The sequence below is a fragment of the Melanerpes formicivorus genome, unplaced genomic scaffold (genome assembly GCF_026170545.1).
Source record: "Melanerpes formicivorus ecotype bairdi unplaced genomic scaffold, bMelFor1.0.p_v2 SCAF_2, whole genome shotgun sequence".
NCBI lineage: Eukaryota > Metazoa > Chordata > Aves > Piciformes > Picidae > Melanerpes > Melanerpes formicivorus.
In genome coordinates, this window is record NW_027142354.1 from 28,370,830 (window position 1) to 28,392,419 (window position 21,590).

At 40.0% G+C, this 21,590-nt stretch overlaps 1 protein-coding gene across 1 annotated transcript in view; it reads left to right on the forward strand.

Annotated features, from left to right (window-relative positions):
- The window catches only part of KCNK1 (potassium two pore domain channel subfamily K member 1), a 37,603-nt gene that overhangs the window by 10,056 nt on the left and 5,957 nt on the right, over window positions 1-21,590 (forward strand). Inside the window, exon 2 of the mRNA XM_068154516.1 lies at window positions 20,062-20,457. Coding sequence (XP_068010617.1) covers window positions 20,062-20,457 — 396 coding nt within the window. The remainder of the gene's footprint in view (window positions 1-20,061; window positions 20,458-21,590) is intronic.

Below are 21,590 nucleotides of genomic sequence, written 5' to 3' on the forward strand. Positions count from 1 at the left end.
TTCACGTAAGAACCTAGCTGAAAACTTAAACTGCACTTCTTATGAGGACAAAATAGTGATGTAGTCTTAGTAAAGACCAGGACTGAAAGGAATGGATGGAGACAAGTTTTTTCAAGTGGCTGTGGTTCAGAAAAATATCAGAGATCATATGGATTTTGTCTCCCCTGGTAAGAAAAATATCATCTCTAAAGACAGAGTATGGAAATTTCCTTGCAGGAAAAGCACGTATGATTCAAAGTGGTATACCAGCTGTCACCAGACCCCAAGTGTTTACTAACTGACGTTTCCTAAGCATTTCCATAGTCTGTACTCTGAATGGATTCTGTGCCAGTAATTTAAGCAGCTCAGAAGATACCACAATTCTTTGAGGAACTGGGGTAAGGTAGTAGTGGAAGCAAGGAGATCACTTAAGTGGTATTCCCTGACAGCAGCTGAGGGAAGAGACAGGGCTAGGAAACAGGTTTTGCCAGTGGAACCAACCAACCCAGTAGTCTTCTGAGTACCTCTCCCCTTCTGTGTGAGAAAGTGAGGCTGTGCCCTTTGGCAGTTGCACACTATTTACCAGTAGAAACTTTAAAAGTAGTTTTCCGTCTTTGGATTTCTCCAGTTTCTCGGGAGAAACTCTTGTTATGCTAACAGAGAGTAGAGGCTTTATGAGTCTTTTTACTGACCTCTACTACAAAGTGAAAACTCCTGGAGTAACCAGAACTTCTATACAGAATATTTTCAAGCAAAATTTATTACCATTACAATGAAAGTTTTGAGAGAACACTTAAAATGAGAATGACATTTTGTCACGTCTTTTCCTCCTTGTGCATTTCGTGATTCACATGCTGAATGTATTTTCTGAACATATAAAAAATAACTCCAGAAGTTAAACCAAAAAGGTCAACATGGACCTCTGAATTTCATCCTATGTGTAGAATGCCTTCTATTAAGTCTCTCAATTATTTAAAGATTGTTTAAATCGAATCAGCTAAATAACCTTAAATTCTTTAACAGTACTTCACAAATGGTTTCTGAGAGTAGAAATGAGTTGATTTAAGAGGGGGAGGGGCACCAGACAGAATTAGGTGTTGAAATGATAAGGTTAAGACATATGTTGTACTGTTATTTACTCTTACTAATGATAGATGAATTTTGCTTCAGAATTCTAGCTTTTGCGAAAGAAAATTCATTTCAGGCAGCACTTAGATTTGAGATTTGGTTTCCTCGTTGCATTGGCTGTATGATATTGCAAGTTGTAGAATGCTAAAATGACCATAAAAGGAATCTTCCAACTTTACTGAAAATACTTTATTTAGAGGTTAAATAATCTTCATTCAGTATTTACACTAAAGGCACAGCATTTAATTGATATGACTATGTGCTATTAAGATAGCAAGGAAGTTACACGTTCGCTTCAGCCTGTTTCCTGCAATGTTGGTAAAAGCTGTGCACCAGGCTTTCCATATGGAAATATGTGATGAGACTAAAATATGAACATGTGGTCTGTTGGGAAAATAGTCTGCCATACAGAAAACTATGTAACTAGGAAGCCTGCTGGGAATTCTGTCACAAGTGCATATGTGCTTTTGCATCTTCTTTTCTACAGTAATGTGCTTAAAGATGAGTACCCTGAAGCTACACTAAATCCAGAATTAACAGGGGAAAGGTCTCCTGTAACAAAGAAAAAGGAGTCAGACAGGTTGACAAGAATTGTAAAATTTACTATTGTTTCAGAAAGTTCTGCCTTTTTGTTACACTAAACCTAGTAATTGTTTCAAAATGCAAGGTTTCTTAGCATTTGAAAGAGGCAAAGTGATTCTTCAGAGAACCTCAAGTGATGGCATCACTGGCTGGAATGGGGCTTATGTGAGTTTTTATTTTAAAGCCTGTACTGAATTGTCGCTTATGTGACATTTGGTCTCTTACTTTCTTTGTTATTTTAAGCCTACATGTCACACTATGACTACATATTTAAAAGTTCAGTTGAGCTTTTAAAATGTGTTTGGCAGGTTTAGATGTTGCAACGTGCAGTCCTTGTGCCAAAGTCCAGAGGGAAGCTAGAGTAGATAGCCTCCTTTGTTTACAATATAGTTTGAAAAGGAGTTTCTTACTTGCATCAATAAATGCAAAGGCAAGGCAAAGATTCAGATTTCACCATCTTTCCAACAGGCTAGGATTATGTCTTTAAAGAAATCTGCAGTGGAAAAAAACCAAACCCTTTGTTTTCAGAAAGTAGCAAGAGTGCTGCACAGAAGTGAATGAAAAATGCTGTAAATCACTTGAATAGTTAAGAATGAAGCTCTCTTATGTGAAGGTAGGAGATTATTTAATTTAGCATTTTATGTGCATTTGGACATCTGTAAGAAATCCAGGCCCTCAACCTGGCTTCTGGTCCACTGCTGCAACTCCATTTGGACAAGCAAAGAACTGTGAATGCTACATGTTGTTCATTGTGTGAATCAACAATTCATGTTGATAAAAAAAAAATCTAAGGGCAACCTTCTGCCTTACTTAATTTTTAGAGTAGTTGTATGTCTACATGCTGCCTATCTGTATCATGATGATCAGTATTTTATCTTTCAGTTGTATCTTTTAATGCAGCTATTTGTACTATGTGAAGCCAGATGAATGTTCAGCACCTGCTTTTAGGAGTAATTACCACCTGACAGAATTTTGTGTGCTGCTTTGAGGAAAATGTCATTTACACTGGAAATTATTAGTAGCCATGAATCTCAACCAAAGCAGAGAAAGAAACTCTCAACATCCCTAACCCTTAACACATCTCCAATGAGAAGTTTAAGTTCAAGATTTTAGCCGTGTATAATACTGCTGCAGTGGGGTGACTTTTCCATCTGTTGGAAATACTTCTACATGCTTTAATTTTCTTGCATTGGATATTGTTTTTTCTTTTCCTACAGTGATAGTTATTCTGCTCAGTAATATTAGAGGAAAATGCAGCTACTTGAATAGAGACTTGCAGAAGATGTATCTAAGTATGGATACACATTTTTGTATATTTTCATCAGTGAAGACTCCAATAATATTGCCATTTTTCCAGGAAATTGTTCAGTTGTGTACTGTGTGTAGGAAACAAGCTAAAGGCCAGTTAGGACAGCTGACATAACTTATGAAATGTGCAAGTAACCTTTGTGGGAAGAAGGCAGCATTTGCTCCGCTTTTAGTATGCTGGTTGTCTCTCATTATGCCTAGTAAAATATTTGCTCAGGGTCATGTCAAACTAAATGGGCAAAAACTACTAACAGCTCTGTCAGCATAAAGAGTGTTTACTTGGACTCCTGATTCCCACCCTATGGTCCAGACTTACTCCTTGTGCTAGGAGTGTTGCCTTCTGTAACATAACAGTAAGCCAACTCAGTTTATAAGACTGGAAGAAGTATATTCACTTTTTGCTGGATTAGTTTACTCTGATTTATCACAATGAGATAAACTGTAATGAATGCAAGAGGAGGCAGACCCCCGTAGAGAAAAGGATCTTCTTTCTCAGCAGTAGCTCTTGGATTCATGTTTCATGTAACTAGATGAAAGCACAGGAAGAAACAAAAAATTATGGCCAGTCTATTATCAGTCTGACTGATACACTTCAGACACATGCATCTTAAGTGGAACTTTATTATTTCCTGCTGGTTAAGTACTGTTACGTGGTAACATGTAACATTGCCTTTGGAACTAATAAGTAACACAACCCTATGGTTGTGTTTAGTTACTGTAACTAGTTTACAAATGCTGAAAACTGACAATTACAAGAAACTGGATGTATCCATAGGGCCAAAAACCTGTAAAGAAATCCTTCTCTTGAAAATGTATGTTAACTATAAATTTGCACAGTTGCTACCCAGGCTCCTCAGCATTGTGACTTTATTTTGGAATTACCAACCATTTTATATTCCTTTTATATTCCTTTCCTTAGAGAGTCACAGGTTGCATCTATCCAGCCTTCTCCGTCTTGGCCGTAGTTTGCAAATGCAGGCACTGGCAGGAGTGTGCTGAACATGAGAAACCTTAGCTTGATTCAGTCTTCAACTTGGATGATTGCTAAGGATTTCTTACATGTGCTGCCTTCATGTAATGGGATTTAAAGAAATGGGACTCAAAATCATTGGTCAGTGTTGATAGCCTTTGACTGACATCATGGGTCCACTATTGTAATTAGGCAGCTGGAACATTTTTGGTGAATTGTCCTACTGAAATTATGTTGCTTGGTTTCATTATAGTGCAGGGCTATCTTGTTATGCCCCTGAAAGATTAGAATGTTATCTTTTGAGTAGGAAAATCATCCTACATTGTAAGAATTTTTGAAACATCAAAGATCCCTCCCCAAAAGAGTGGTTTCTCTAACGTACTGAAGAGAGGTTCAGCATTATGAATTAAATTGCTGTTAATCTAAATGGACAGTATAGTGTTTTAAATCTGTGCAGCATTTAGCTTGCTCTGTCTGCATCTTTATGTTTCTGGCTAAATGTCTTGTACCTGTAAGCAAATGTCTTTGCCTTTCTAAATGCTACCTCACTCTATGTTTTAATAACATCTTCTGGATAAGCAAAACCATCTACATTTCATCCTCTTGTAGATGTGAATACTATGTGCAACTAGAATACTGTTATTTTCCTTTCCTTTATTTATTGGTAGGACAGTGATGATTATCTTCTGTATCCTGACTCCAGTGTAATGCAAGTTGTGATTCCCACAATTTGTTTGTGTCCTGAACATGTTTATGATGCAATAGGCTTAGTGTGTCTATAAAATTTGCTTATGGTTCAGTAAGCTAGTTCTCACAACAGTTGAAGTATATCTCCATTGGGCCCTAGAAATAATGTTCTATTTTCAGAATGAAACTAAATATTCAGACAGACTGTATTTAGATTGCAGAGTACCATCCGACATCATAATTAGGACTGTGATTTACAGCTTGGAGTAAGCCATCTCTTCTGAAAAAGTATCTCACTTAGGCCCTTGTCTAAATATTTTCTTAATTTATCTTAATTATTTTTTTAATTTATAAATTAATATTCCAGATGGAATGTGCTGTGCATGGATGTGGAGATTGATGTACCTCAGTTGTGTGTGTATTCCTTAGTCACTGTAGTGATTTTTTTGCCATTTGTGTTAAATTGATTTGCTTCCATTTTTGCTTCATAGTCTTCATGTTTGTGTGAAATAGCTATTAAAACAGAAGACAGAAATAGGATTTCTTTCTATGCAAATGCATTATGGTATCTGACTGTTAAACATATGTGTCCTGTTTTTGGCTGGGATAATGTTAATTTTCCTCCTAGTAGCAGGTGTAGTGCTGTGTTGAGGACAAGAATAATGTTGATAACACCCTGTTGTAGTTGTTGCTGAGTAGTGCTTACACTAAGTCAAGGCCATTTCTGCTTCTCACACTACCCCACCTGCAAGTGGGCTGGGGGTGCACAAGAAATTGGAAGGGACAGTAAGGACAGCTGACCCAGCCTGGCCAAAGGGATATTCTGTACCATATGACATGATGCTCAGCAATGAAGCAGGGGGAAGAAGGCGAGAGCAACGCTTAATGTTGTGTGGCGAATCTTTACCGCCCACAATACTAGTTGCGTTAATTGTTTTCATGCTTTGTTCTTTCTGATGGTGCAATAAAGCCATCTTTGTTTCAGAATTGGAGGTGGGAAGCATACTAATTTGCAGCTGATTGTTTCATTTTATTCCTAGGTAGTAGGAAGAAAAACTGTGGCTCATTTCAGTGCAACAAATACTAACTTACCAAGACTACATAGGTATTCTTCACTAATTAGATACGTGATTAAAGCACTGCAGTAAATGCTGCAGCAACATGTTCAAGGATTTTGACACATCCCAAGGTGCTTTTGGGATGGTAACAGGTGCAAATTATACATTTTTAGAAACCTCTTCCCAGTAAACTGCACCAGACTTCAAGTGGAGTACCATACTACACAGGTGCTGGGCTCAGCAGCAACAGCTGGTGCATCCCTGTGGTACATCATGCATAAACAAGGTCTTTCAAGTGATGGAAGGCTGAAGTAATTGACAGAAATGTAAAATCTCTTACAGGAAAATTGGAGGGGATGATGAAAGAGAAAATTGCAGCACAAAATCAAGCCATGCTTTTACACCTTTTTCTGAAAGCCTCTTCAGAAAGTGTGTATCCTCTCAGCTTCACTGCCAGTTAAATACTAAGTGTGAGCTGCTAAAATGAGATCAGACTGCTATATGTAAAAGCAAAATCTGGAAATATTACTGTTGTGTAAGACATGTCACCTTTATGCTGCAGTCAAGGTGGAAGTCTTATCATGCTTTTTACCATATTGAGAAATTTAGAAGGTTGCGATCATGGACAAGCTACTGGCTAAATCTAATTGATAATGTTTTCCTGGCCTTCTTGCTAAAACATTGTCCATGTTAGGATTATTATTCTTTTTCCTACTTTCAATATATGTCAAGGTGTGAATCCCAAGAACTGCAGAAGTGTTTGTACCCCTTTCAATACATTGAAATTGGTATTGAAGTTCTTAAGGAGGTTTTTAATGAACCTGTTTCTGTGATTGCATTTTAATCTTAGTGATCAGGGACTTTAAAAATGAGTAATTGTGTGAATGCTGCTGCACAAGTGTTGCTGAATGTAACAGTGCAAAAACCCCTAATGAAAGACCAGCATAAAACCTTGTCTTGTTTTTCTAACATTTTTGAGCACTACAAGTAAAGCTTTCCTAGTAAAACTAATTTGCATTTATTCTTTTTCAAATTTAAATTTATGGGATTACAGAGTTTGTTCTGTCAGAAAACATTCATGGTGAAATAGTCTGTTGGTGTGGCCTTTACTTTGATACCTATTTTTGACCATCTGTTGCCTAGCAGGCAAGTAAACCAATAAAAGAATAATTGGAATTTTCCTGACAGAATTCTCAGGGGAGCCGTCAGGAAGTCTCACCTTTCTTTTGACCTGTTGGTTAGGTTTTATTCAGCAGATTCTTGTCAGTTTAATTCTGCGGCCCCCCCCCCCCCATTGTCAATGGAATCCCAGACAACACAAAAAAATAACTGTTTAAACAAGGTGCAGGTTTCTTTGCTTAGGCTAAGTCTTTGCTGGAGAGCAGTGTAAAGATGTGAATTTCACATGTTTTGGATATGTATTTCTAGAAACATGCTTTTATTGAGAAGGTTGTGGGGGGGAAGAGGGGGGATGGGACTCACAGAATAGAAATACCTTGGTTTAATTTCTGTTTAACCTTTATAGAGTCTTAAATCCAGGATAAAACTAAGAGCAATCAGTTTCTAGTATATAGCCTTCAGGCTCACAGAAAATATTGTTATTAATTAAAAAGCAACCAGCCAAACAAAACCAATAAACCAAGCAAACAAAAAAAAAACAAAACAACCCCCCCCACACCAAAATCCACACCCAAACCCCCCAACAACAAACAAAATGGCAGAAATTCTCAAACATACCCCCCACACCCCCAACCAAACTAAACTAAATCCAACAATCCCAGAAATGCTTGTGATCTCTTAATTAATTTATATTAGAAGCAAAGCAGAATGGTTTGCCATACAGGTTTAGCAAACCTGCTGAATATACATCTATTTAATCTTTGCTCCTGTGTTGAGCACTTTGTGAAGCACCTGATGGGCATAAAGTCTTTTTTGAAGTGTCATGTTATGAAATATGTCTGTTGTTGTGGGAGTACAAGTCTAGCCCACATGAACCACATATCAGGCTGAAGGTTTAGTATATCACAACAAAGGATTTTCTTAATAGATAATTTGATAGGATCTGTGTAGCTTATAGTGAAGGTTTGGAAAGCACTCTTGCAGGGTACATGGGTAAGCTTGGCCCACTGGGTGTCTGGAGGACCATCTCCTCCTGCAGAGAGTGTGTCCATTCAAAAGGCATGTTTACTAGCTGTGGAATGGAGTATGTGCCTCGCCTGGGTGTCCTGCTTCCTTTGTCTCCTATGTGATAGATCCCCTTTTGACAATGTGCTTCCATGTAGACTGTGCTGGAAGGGTCTAAGAGTTCCCTTGGGGTGATCATGTCTGCTTTACTCATACATAATGTATCCAGGCAGGATTAGCAAGATCTGATGTCTGGCGGTGACATGAAAGCATGCTGTCATTTTCCACTTAACGTTGCTGTCTTGAGTTGTATTTCTCTCTGATATTTTTGTTGAGAAGAGATAGTAATCCATCAAACATTTGTTTGAAATTGTCTCAGATGTAGGAGGGACTAATTTCTGTATTTACTCTTTTGCCTGTGTTTGGTTCCTATGCAGTGGATTCTGTCTATAGTTGTACTGCTACAGTATAACACATCCTACTCTTCAGTATCTGTACTGAGCACTTCCTTATAGCCACCCCCTGTCAATCAGCACCCCCAGGTCCCTTTCTGTTTGGCAGCTCTCCGACCACTCTGACCCAGCCTGTAGCACTGCATGGGGTTGTTGTGGCCAAAATGCATCACCCAGCACTTGGACTTGTTGAATGCCATCATGTTGGACTCTGCCCATCTGTCCAGCCGGTCAAGATCCCTCTGGAGGGCCCTTCTACCCTCTAACACATCAACACCTGCTCCCAACTTGGTGTCATCTGCAAATTTGCTGATGACTGACTCAACCCCCTCATCCAGATCATCAATGAAGATGTTAAACAGGATGGGGCCCAGCATTGATCCCTGGGGGACACCATTAGTGACTGGCCTCCAGCTGGGTGTGGCACCATTCACCACCACTCTCTGGGCTTGGCCCTGCAGCCAGTTCCTAACCCAGCACAGAGTGTAGTGGTCCAAGCCACGAGCTGACAGCTTGGCCAGGAGTTTGCTGTGGGGAACGGTGTCAAAGGCCTCGCTGAAGTCCAGGTAGACCACAACCACAGGCCTCCCCACATACACCAGGCAGGTCACCTGATCATAGAAGGAGATCAGGTTGGAGAGGCAGGACCTGCCCTTCCTAAATCCATGTTGGCTGGACCTGAGCCCTTGGCCATCCTTCAGGTGCGCAGTTATTGCTGCCAGGATAATCTGCTCCATCACTTTCCCTGGCACTGAGGTCAGGCTGACCGGCCTGGAGTTTCCAGGTTCCTCCATCCGACCCTTCTTATGGATGGGGACCACATTGGCCAGTTTCCAGTCATCTGGGACCTCACCAGTGAGCCAGGACTGGAGGAAAATGATGGAGAGCAGCTTGGCCAGCTCATCTGCCAGCTCTCTCAGCACCCTAGGATGGATCCCATCCGGTCCCATGGACTTGTGAGTGTCCAAGTGGCTCAGCAGGTCCCGAACTAATTTCTCATGGATTACCAGGGCACTACACTGCTCCCCGACCCCATCGCCCAGCTCAGGAGGCCACTCGTCCTGAACTCCTGCCCTGCTGTTAAAAATTGAGGCAAAGAAGGTGTTCAGGACCTCAGCCTTTTCCTCGTCTTCAGTTATAGTGTTCCCTTTCCCCTCCAGGTCCAATAAGGAGTGGAAGTTCTTCTTGCCCCTCTTTTTAGCCTTAATCTATTTGTAAAAATGCTTTTTATTATCTTTGACAGAGGTGGCCAGCTTCAGTTCCAGCTGGAATTTGCCTCTCTAATTTTTTTCCTACATAATCTAACAACATCCTTAAACATACCTCGAGAAGCCTTTCCCTCCTTCCAAAGGCGATATACCCTCTTTTTTTCCCCTTAACTCCTCCAGGAGCTGCTTGCTCATCCAGGCCGGTCACCTTCCCTGCCGGCTTGCCTTTCGGCACGTGGGAACCGCCACTTCCTGTGCCTTCAAGAGCTCCTGTTTGAAGTAGGTCCAACCCTCCTGAACCCCTTGGTTCTTGAGGGCTGCTACCCAGGGAACTTTGCGAATAAGTTTCTTAAACAAGCCGAAGTTTGCCCTCTGGAAGTCCAAGGTGAAGGTTCTGTTGGTGCTCCTCCCTATCTCCCTGCATATTGAAAACTTCACTATCTCGTGGTCACTGCACCCTAGGCGGTCACTGCACCCTAGGCAGCCTTCAACTGTCACGTCTCCCACCAGCCCTTCTCTATTGGAGAACAGCAGGTCAAGCAGAGCCTGAGCCCTGGTAGGCTCACTTAACAGCTGCATCAGGAAGCTGTCCTCCATGAGCTCCAAGAATCTTCTGGACTGCCTCCTCTCTGCTGAATTAAATTCCCAGCAGATATCTGGCAGGTTAAAGTCACCCACAAGGACAAGATCTGATGATCTTGAGGCAGCCTCCAATTGCTTATAGAATAATTTGTCTGCCTCCTCATCCTGGTTGGGTGGTCTATAACAGACTCCAACCAGGGTGTCAGATTTGTTAGGCCTCCCTCTGATTTTAACCCACAGGCTCTGTGTTGCTATGCTTTACATTCCAATAGTCAAAACAATTGATTCTGTGCAGGAATTGGCAGATATTTGATTCCTTGAGTAAATATGATCAAATGCAGGGCTTTTTCATTCATGTGAGATTTTTAGAATAAGACTCCTCTTGCAACCAAACTACTTTCATGTTTTCAAGAGCTAGTTTTGCTGACAGGCACAACAACACAGAAATACTTTCTTCATCATTTCTCTTACTGCCTCTGTGGGACATGAAGAGTATAAAAAAAAATATAACTTTTTAAAATTAAAAATTACCTTCTATAAATATATAATTTCCAGAAGTCCCCCTACACTGACTACAGCTCTTCTCTTGCTGTTTGAAATGACAACAGGATACTTGTACTGTTCTGTGTTTTGCCACTCAAATTTGATTTAAAAATGTCTCTGACTTGCATTTTTATATTAATGTTTGTGCATCACTGGAGCAGCTAACTCACAGGTGGAGCAAAGCAAGGCTATTTTTTATCAGTCTGCAAGAACATGTTTTTTAATTCCTATTTTGAAAAAGACATCTGTATTTTGATCTTTACCTGAGGGAAAATATTTGTAATAGTTGATACAAAAATGTCAGAGTTTGAAGAAAGAAATAAAAGGTTATTTGTGCTTCACTGTAATTCAACCTGAATATTTAAGGAAGACAACAGTTCCTCTTGCTGCAGAATTTGTACAGAAAAAAAAAGAAGTGAATTGAAAAGACATGCCCAGGCCACATCAATATTCATATCTCCTATATTTCACATTTTATATATAAAGGTGCACAGCAACCCTAATATAGTGCAGAGTACAAACATTTTTCCTTGAGCAGACAGTTATCCAGCACAGGCAGCTAAGCTGGAATAAAAGCAGCAACCATCTTAACACATTTCTTAGCTGCAAAGGACAAGAATATTCCTCAGAGATCACAGAAATGGGTTAATGGTAAACATGAATAATGTAAGGATTTCAATGCCTTAAGTTTGGAATTTTAAAATGATTTTTGGAACTTGGGAATTCTCAGAACTGCTAAGCTGCAGAAGGGGACAATATGTATCACTAGAAAATTGTAAGTGGACAAAAAAAGATACAGAAGTTATCATTATAAAGCAATGGTACTGTATTTTTTTTCTATAAATAGGTACACAGTGTATAGTGTTATTACAGTCCTGCCCATTTGTTAAGTTGTCTGAAAAAAACTACAGCACATTCAATTTTCTTTACATAATTAATGTCTAAAGAAGAGCCAGCAACATACCCCAGCAGCAAAGAGAGCTAATGGTATCCTGGGCTGCATTAGGAGTATTGTCAGCAGGTCGAGGGAGGCAATCCTTCTGCTCTACTCAGTGCTAGTGAGGCCACACTTGGAGTGCTGGGGCCTTTTCTGAGCTCCCTTGTGCAAAAAAGATACAGAGCTACTGGAGAGAATCCATTGAAGGACTCCTAAGATATGGACCAGAGTATCTCTCCTGCGAGGGGTGGGGAAGGCTGAGGCTGCTCAGCTTAGAGGAGAAGCTCATCAATGTAAACCTGAAAAGGTAGGTTAGGTGAGCTACAAGGATGATTAAGGGATTTAAATATCTCTCCTATGAAGAAAGACTGAGAGAACTGGGACTGTTCAGTCTGAAGAAAAGGTGGCTGAGAGGGCATCTTATAAATATCTTAGGTGTAGGTGTCAAGAGGAAGGGGACAGTCTCTCTTCAGTGGCACCCAGTAATAGGACAAGGAATAATGGATATAAGTTATAACACAGGAAGTTCCACTTCAACATGAGGAGAAACTTCTTTACTGTGAGGGTGATGGAGCACTGGAACAGCCTGCCCAGAGAGGTTGTGGAATCTCCTTCTCTGCATACTTTCAAAGCCAACCTGGACATGTTCCTGCGCGGCCTACCCTAGGTGATCCTGCTTTTTGGACCAAATGATCTCTGGAGGTGCCTTCCAACCCCTAACATTCTGTGTTTCTGTGGAGTGGTGATGATGCAGGTGGCATATGGATGCTGTTGCATCTTACACTGCTCGGTGTCATTCTTTTCTACCTTTCCATTTGTGTTAACTGGTTGACTTATATTTTACACTAAAGTGGTATGTTCTGAGGGCAGAGAAATACTATTATTTTGTTTTGGTAGCACAGTAAGCATAAGATAACTGAAAAGAATATAAGCGTGAAAAGAATATAAGAGTGATATTTATTGTGGGATATAGGAAATACTTTTATATACATTCTAGTTCAGTTTTAAATTTGTGTGGTAACTTCTGAATGCTTATTACATATTTTGTCCCTTTAGTGAAGTTTGAAGGGGAGCTGGAGTTACTAAGGGGAGCTGGAATAGCATCACACACAGCTGGAAATTTTTATCTCACTTACTCGTGCTGTGTGAGGATGAACAAAATTAATGTTTTCTTTAGTGGCGAAATTGATGTTTCATCACCTCCCTAATTACACCAGTGTGCTCTCTTAGAACTGCACTGTAAGGTTCTATTAGTGGAATGAACTAGGTTTCAAGCAAATATCCTACTCACTTTTCCTCTTTTTATTAAAACAAACAAACCAACCAGATAATTTCATCAATTCACTTTACAGTACCTCTTCCTCCTCCCTCCTCCAGTGCCCACAAAACCTGTTCCACTAGCTCAGCTGACAACACAGCAATATTTTAACATGCAAATGGATTCCCTTGGCTTAAAGAAATGCATATTATAGTGGATTTTTTAACTCCCCCTATCTGTAATAGAGAGTATCTTATCTCAGCCTTTCTGGAAATCCTAAGTTCTCAGCTTTTTTAAAGAAAACTGTGTTGGTGAACTTTTAAATTTTGCCCTTTTTAGACATATATAACTCTGTGTTAATGTCTCATTGTAATGCTATTACTGTCTCAAATTCCTGAGTTCTGCAAAGTCTTCTCTAGCAGCATGATACTACTGTTTTGCATATTTTTAGCTGTGGACCAGTTTTCATGTCATCTGTTTACAGTTCTTTACATACTTTTTTGTAATTGTATTGCAAGGAAGAAAGGTTTATGTGCAATAGGATGCTAAAAGGCTTGCTAACTATCTGTCTATCAACCATCTTTATAGCTTGTCCTTCCCAGTGCACATGCTGTAGAAGTAGGAAAACCAAAATGCCATTTCTGAATGAAATTGACTTTGAGTAGATGCTTTGGCATGTGTAGATACGCTGCATAATGCAGCATAGGTTTTTTTCTAGTTTCTTCCTTTCTATGTGGTAGAAGACCTTTTGCCTACAAATTTACATCCCAGTCAACTGTTGTACTTCATGTAAACTTCCTAATCAGCTACTTCAATCGTAGTGTTGTTGGTTTGATCTGTAGAGGAAGTTTCTGGTCACATTGGTTGCAGCTATGCTCTTTCTTACAGTGGAAAAAAATACTTGAAACTTAGTTGTGATCTCTCTTGCCACATGGATCTACTGTCATCTGACATTTCCTTTTTATCTTAATAGATAATAGACGAGTTCTGAATAAGGATATATTTCACTGTTAAGCACAATGGAAAATGTCAAAGGTTTTTAAAAATAAAAGTGAAGAAACTGTAAATATTATCATTGACCTTCATCATCATATTCTAGTGAGTCATGTTGTGCTTGTGATGAATGAAAGCTTTTTGCATAACTGTAATGCATAGCACATGATTCATTTCATCCTTTGGGACACTTTGAAATTATAAGCAGACTTAAAGGGCTGACTCCTCTTCAGGGAGACTGACTCAAATTGACAAAGGGAGGAGCATTTTTTTCATGTTGTGCCAACACATTGGGGTTGGGTGTTACAACTCTGCAGTTTGAATGGGTGTGTCAGGGAGGACATTTGATGTGCTGAAGACAACCCTCTCCACATAGGGCTGGTGGTGTTGCAACAGGTCACCTGAGTGTTGTGAATATGAATTATGATCTAATAATAAGATAAATATTAATAAAAATAATCATTATTAATATGAACATTTGCCCCCCAAATTATTAATAGTTACGGTGTATGGCTGTAGTATATTTCCAGTGGATATGTACAGTATATTGGCAATATTAACTATGCAAACATTATTAAGTAAACCGGGAAAATAACACTGGGAAAGAGAGTCTGACACTTGTCCACTAGGGGAAGATTCAACAGGAACCTTGCCAAAACGGCAGCAGGTAAGACAGACAGAAACTTTTACAAAGAGGCTTTGTAAAGAGAACCAATTACTCACAATATTATTTCTCCAGAACTCTCTCTGGGGCTGCGATATAATCCAGGTTACATAGAGCAATAGGAGTTCCACCCACGTGGAGGGGTGCTGCTGCTGTGCATTAGCCGGTAACGGCTTTAGGGACACTCAGGGGCACGCTCAGGTAGTGATTGCCGGCAGGGTTGTCTCATTGTCCCAATGGCTGGGCTGGCTGCAGCAATGCAGCAGGCAACTCTCAAAAGCTTCCCAGGATTTGCAGGTTGTCCTGGGGTTTCAGGCTCTTGGATAATAGTCTATTTCTCCCGATGCTTTGCTGCAAGGTCTGGGTTTGAGAAATGGGTGCTTAAGCTGGAGAAGATGGTTCTCCAGGTCTTGGCTCAACCTGGCTTTGTCTCTTCTGTCCAGCAAAACAGTTCTGTCTGCCCCTGGGCTTTTATGACGCAGAGGCGGACTATGGTTTCAGTTTAGCTTACACAAAGGGGCTTGCATCTTTCCAGGTAAACTGGGGCATGGCAAAGATTGAGTTGCAAGGCAGGGCTCATGACTTCTCATCCCAGATTATAGGCAAGGCACATTGTTTACAATTTGGCTTTGCTTTTTATCATTTGCCTGAAGATCAATTTGGCCAATTGGCAACCAACAGAATGGGATTTTGCCAGGCTGTGACCATATAAGGTAAAGACATAAGCCTAGTCTAAGTGAAGCATAGGCAGTGCCTGTGCCTGTTTACCACAAAAGGAGGACATATCCCTTGTTTACCAGACTTCATGATGCCCAGGTTCTTTGTCTTTTTCCTGTGTTCCCTGGACCCCTGCAGGAGGGAGGGGAAGAGTGGGAATCACATCGGGACATGCCAGGACTTGTTCTGGGTTTATGCTGGGCCCCTTTGGCTCTACCACCACACTGAGGGAGCAGTGATTTAACAAAACCTATGGTAGGAAAGAGGGAGAAGAACACCTGGCAGAAAAAAAAACGGATAATATGAGAACATTGACTGTTCTAAGTCTCCATCCTTCCTGTAGGCCCCCTGCTGGTACTGGAAGGCCACTATTAGGTCTCGTGGAACCTCCTCTTCTCCCGGCTGAACAACCCCAGAACCCTCAGTCTGTCATTGTAGCAGAAGTGCTCCGACTCCCTGATCATTTTTGTGACCCTCCTCTGGACCTGCTCCATCAGGTCCATGTCCTTCCAGGGCTCCAGACCTGGATGCCGTACTCCAGGTGAGGTCTCATCAGTGCAGAGCAAAGTGGCAGAATCACCTCTCTGGATCTGCTGGCAATGCAGCTTTTGATGCAGCCCAGGATGTGATTTGCCTTCTGGACTCCAGGCACACACTGTCTGCTCATGTCCAGCTTTATTCATGGGACCAGCCCTTGAATACATAATGGTACTTTATGGCTCACAGCACCAAGGTCAATGTAAAAAGATGTAAGCATTTCAAATATTTTTATAATTTTAATAAGCACTTTTGTAGACTATGACATTCAAAATTGCATCCAAAATATATTTTGGGTATTTATGTATATGTGTGAGTTTTCTGAGTCATAAGACAGTAAGTTACTTTTAAGGAAATAATCCCCATATGTGAACAATGTTGTCTATAACTTGCATAATTTTGCTCTTTGTATGATCAGACAAAGGTATTTTTCTCAAGACACTGAGTGAGATATGGAGCATTGATCTTACTTAATTTGGCAAAGCCTGCTGATCTTGCACACGTTGGATTTTTTTCTTGTGAGCTGTACAAATAGGAGCTAAGGTACAAATAGACAATAGAAGAGATTGTATGTGAATAATACCCTTTTCTCTGGTGTCACTTTGCTTCTGAGTTTGGACAGGTTATCTGAGGGTTTGCTTTTTCAAAGGTCAGTGCTTCTCAATGGCTGATTGTTATCCAGTATTTGCATTATACCTGTGAAAATACAGCATTCAGTAACTCTTGTCTGTCATCATGATCAGTAATAGGGTTATCAGATACACTAGAAGAGCAATTTAATTCTAGTTAAGCCAGAGCAAATCTCCTTGATAGAAGGGAAAAAAAAAAAGTCTTCATGAGTAGTCCCCTTTCTGTGAGCATCTTTTCTCATACAAAAAGTATTTTAGGATTGCAATTACAGTGCTTTTAAACATGGTAGTTTTCACTGAAAATGTCAAACTAGCATACACTAAAAAAAATCTATTATTTATATAGAACTATCATATGCTAGGCACTTTATGGATGGATTATGGAAGAGAGTTTCCCGGAAGAGGTTCTAGCACAAAAAAGCTATGAACAGGTGCAGAGAGGTGCAGCAATAGGCACAAGTGTCTGGAAGCAGACATAGAGTATTTCCTGCCTCAGATCTGCAGTTTCACCTCTCTTAATGTATGACTGTGTGGGTTTTTTTTAAATGACCTTTGTACAGTGATGACTAAGGTTATAGGCATTGTTAGGAAAAGTCACATAAAAGCAGTTTAATATTGGGAAAAGAAGATGGATCTTTTTCCTCCCCGCTTGCCATAGCCTTATGTTTTATCTTGAACTATTTTCAGTATGATCATTCCCAAGCAGCAACTGTATCCTGAGTAGCTAGCAAACATTGGTCACTCATCTGTTGCTTTTAATAGATGTCATCCTCTTACTGTTGCATGTTGAGTGGAGCATATATTCTGTCTTCAACCTGAAACTGTCAACACTCTTTAGTGTTATTTTTCCTGTTGTTAGCAGAGTTAGCAGCTGTGAAGCAGATACACAATCCCCTCAGCTATCCCTTAAGTGATGTGACAACCTCACCAGAATGACAGAGCAAACCTCCAAAGGTAGCATCTGCTTCAGACACCTCAACCAATTCTATGAATTGGGAAAATCTCTGTAAGGGTTAACTAGGAAGGCTAATCATAGAATCACACAAATCTTTTCAGTTGGAAAAGACCCTTCTCTGAAGCTTACAAACTTTTTTTCTGATTTGTAGACTGAATTTATTCATGCTACATCAAAGTTGGGTTTTGTGTGGTAATATTATTCTTCATTTAAAGCATTTATTTTCCTTTGTTAATAATACTTGTCTACTGAGACATTAACAGGAAGATACTATATTGCTTTTCAGCCTGCATTCAGCTGTGCTGAGGAAACCAACCACTTTTATCTTCCTCTCATGAAACAGTCTCTATTCCAGTGTGAATTCATTCTTCAAATGGGGATATAAAGAGTGAGGTAGATAGTCCAGATGAGGTCTGATTTGTGTCTTACTCAAGTAACATGTTTCTAGTTCTGCTTTACTGAAAACACCTTTATGTGATGGAGCATTGCCATTGCCTTTTTTATCTATGTGTCACATTGATCATTCTTTCATACCCTATGATTTACTCAAAACACATATCTTTCTTCCAAGCTTGGAATTCAATATCACTAAATGCTTTCAGGAAAACTAAGTAACTGAGGCTGGTCCTCACGTAGATGTGAGATAAGGGAAGACAGAATAGGAGAAAAGTTAGTTCTTGAAGTAGGAGTATGTCACAAGGATTGTTCTTTTGCAGGCTTGTGCTGTTCAATATATTCCTAAATGACCTAGAAGAGGGAGGTAACAAATTTTGGTAAAGATACAAAATTATTCAGGTCAGTAAGGATGATGGGAGAGCTGCAGGGCAACTGGGCAGGAAAATGGCACTTGAAAATGAAGCAGGATAAAATGTTAAGTCATACATACAGCAAAACCAGTCATAGTTTCACATAGGAAGTGATGGGTTCTGCAGTGGTGAACCCCTGGATATGTCTGAGGGGGGCAAGATCCTGAGGTTCTGATAGTGCCAAGAAAGGTCATTTCAGCAGTAGTCAGAAATGCCATTCAGATGTCCAGCACTATTAGGGATGGAGTACAACACAAGGTGAGAAACCTGAATATGTTTCATAAATCTGATTCAGCTGTGTCTGGCACACTCTCTGCACATCTGTTTCTCTTACCTCAAAGCAGGTAAAGAAAACAGAAGGTGAGCAAGAAAAAAAATCCACCCAGCATTGATTATTTTCTGAAGTTCAAAAGACTGAGCTTGGCTAAATTATGAATAATGCAATTAAAATTTAAATATGACTGTTGGGTTAACTGACACACAGAAATTACACCTCGTGTGTTGCTTCTCTAAGACTTTGTATGTTGTAATGATAAGACATTTTGCCTGCCTTCCATTGCCTGTAACTCTATATCTCTTAAATAAAAAGAACATTTTCTTACTCTGCTGAAAAACTTAGAAGAAAATGCTTCTATTAAATTTGTTAATGTAAAGGGTAAATCTTCTATGTCCATATAAAACCTAAAGGGGCTTGCGGAGCAACTAGTTTCACAGGGAGTCAGGCAGGGGTCTCCAGGGAGCCCTCGAGGAATGTCTGCCTGGACCACTGCCTGGTCCAGTGCTACACTGTGCCGATTAAGTGAGTGTAGAGTGAGCTCAGTTCAGAGATGAGAAGCAGCATAACCCTATATGCACTGAGTTCTGCCTGGGTTCCTCAAGATACTTGCAGCATCTACTTTCTTGTATGTTGCTAACATAACCTGAATGAATTGGCGCATTTAGGCTACAGAATGACTAGGGCCTCTCTGCACTTTCTTGATTTGATATCAATGTAAAGAGTACCCAAACTAGATTTCAGGAGACTTCCTCTTCGTTGATAAAATGAAAAGAAAATACTCAGGTTTTGTTTGGAAAACAACAAAAGTCAACATTCCTGGTTTATGCTGGGTTTACTGTTCTTCTCCCTGTCTACGTTTTACATTTTGAACCAGGCTGTCCGGCAGTGTCTTTGGCAGTGTTGCTGCTTGTGCTGGGTACAAGTGTTGTAATTGCACACGTTTGTGGAAGGGAGATTGCCGGCCATGATCAGCTTTGTACACCAATGGATATATTTCTGTGCTCTGAACGTAATCCCTATTGATTTCACACCTTCCAGTGTGAAAACGATGGGGCAAAAATCCATCCACAGTTAGATCCCAGTTGTTTTGCTGTTTGCTCTGCTTTTAGATATCTTTGAATTTTCATCTAAACATCTTGCTGAAGCATGGAATTACATTGCATAAAATGCTGATTTTAATAGCTCTGTGTAATTTAAATGATTTTCACAAAAGGTCTTAAGAGTGTTTTACTACAAAGTAGATCTAGGAACACTTTTCTGAAGTATGGAGTATTCCAGTCTACAAGGTGGGAAAAAGAAGTTACATCACTTAGTAAAACTAAACCAAAAGAAAGAAAGAAAACCCAGAATAAAACATGGTTCTTCTGGCATAGATTCCCAGTCCTCTTTATTGGACATCAATTACTTCATTCTCCAGAATAAATGTTACAGAATTATGTTCATGATTTTGAAGCATGTAAGTATTTTTGTTTTTACTTCCTTATTGCTAGTACTTAGGCTTTTTTACCTGCTTAAAATAGGCCTTTGAATAGCATTTGTTCAAGAATAGTGGAAGTCAGAATTGGCAACAGTGAGGTGTTCTTTATCTCCTGCAATATAGCCAATATCAAACAGGTACATGAGCTCCCATCTTTGGCTCAACCTATGCCTCATCTGCTTTGTTCCAGGTTATGGACACACAGTGCCTTTATCTGATGGAGGAAAGGCCTTCTGCATCATCTACTCAGTCATTGGGATTCCATTTACACTGCTTTTCCTGACAGCAGTGGTCCAGCGCATCATTGTGTATGTCACCAGGCGGCCTGTATTGTATTTCCACATTCGCTGGGGCTTCTCCAAGCAAGTTGTTGCAATCATCCACGCTGTAGTCCTTGGTTTCATCACTGTCTCGTGCTTCTTCTTAATCCCAGCAGCAATATTTTCTGTTCTTGAAGATAACTGGAATTTCTTGGAATCCTTTTACTTTTGTTTCATTTCCCTGAGCACCATTGGCCTCGGAGACTATGTGCCAGGAGAAGGCTACAATCAAAAATTCCGAGAGCTGTATAAAATTGGAATTACATGTAAGTGGCAAACTAATTGGCTAAATAAAAGGCATTAAAAAGCATTTAATATTAGAGAAAATAATAATTTAGACTTTTTCTCTCCATTCTGTGAATTGTAATTGTTTTGTGAGCTGTCAGCTAGCGAAGTGGGCATTGTAGGTAGCTGTGCAAAGAGGAAACCTTCAAAAAGGTCAGCTTTCTTAACTAAGAATGAAGAAGCTACTATTGTGCTAAATCACATCTACATATTTCTTATTAATAGTAGGAAAAGAATGCTCATGTTACTGTTATGAAACAACAAAACTGGTGAACAATCTAGAGAACAAATCTTATGAGCAGCAGTAGAGGTAACTGGGATTGTTTAGTCTGGAGAAGAGGAGGCAAGACCTCATTTATCTCTACAACTACCTAAAGGGAGGTTGCAGTGAGGTGGAGGTCAGTCTCTTCTCCCTAGTATCAGGTGATAGAACAATACAAAATGGCCTGAAATTGTGCCATGGAGACTTAGATTGGATATTAGGAAAAATTTCTTTATGGAAAGAGTGGTCAGGCATTGGAATAGGTTGCCTAGGGAGGCTGTGGAGTTACCATCCCTGAAGGTGTTTAGGAAACATGTGGATGTGGCACTTCAAGACATGGCCAAGGTGGTCTTACATCAATGGCTGGACTTGATGACCTTAAAGGTCTTTTCCAGCTGAAACAATTCTATGATCTTGAGCTAAGATTTCAGTGCATCCCAGAGCCAGAAAGATGGTCCTTGTAATCTAAGGTAATTTCTTAAGGTGAGACAACAAATGGACAGAAACAAATCAAGAAGCAATTAGAAATGAGGCAGAATAGTGAAGTTTCTGACTCCAATTGTAACAGAAGATAGCTGGCACTGAGACATACCAGCTGTCAAAGAGAGACAAGTAGACTGAGGTGATAATAGAGCAGGAGTATGACTATGAGATTGTTTGATTATGTTTGACACGGAAGAGAGACACAACGATCAGTGATTTGATCTATGTAGAGCTAAGAATACTACCTTTGTATTGGAGTTCTGAATGAATGTGTACTGAAGGAAATATTCTCCAGTGACGGTATTCTGAAGTATCCCAGTTTCCAGTATGGCCTCAGTCTGTGCAGTCCTGGCTCATCAGATGCACCTG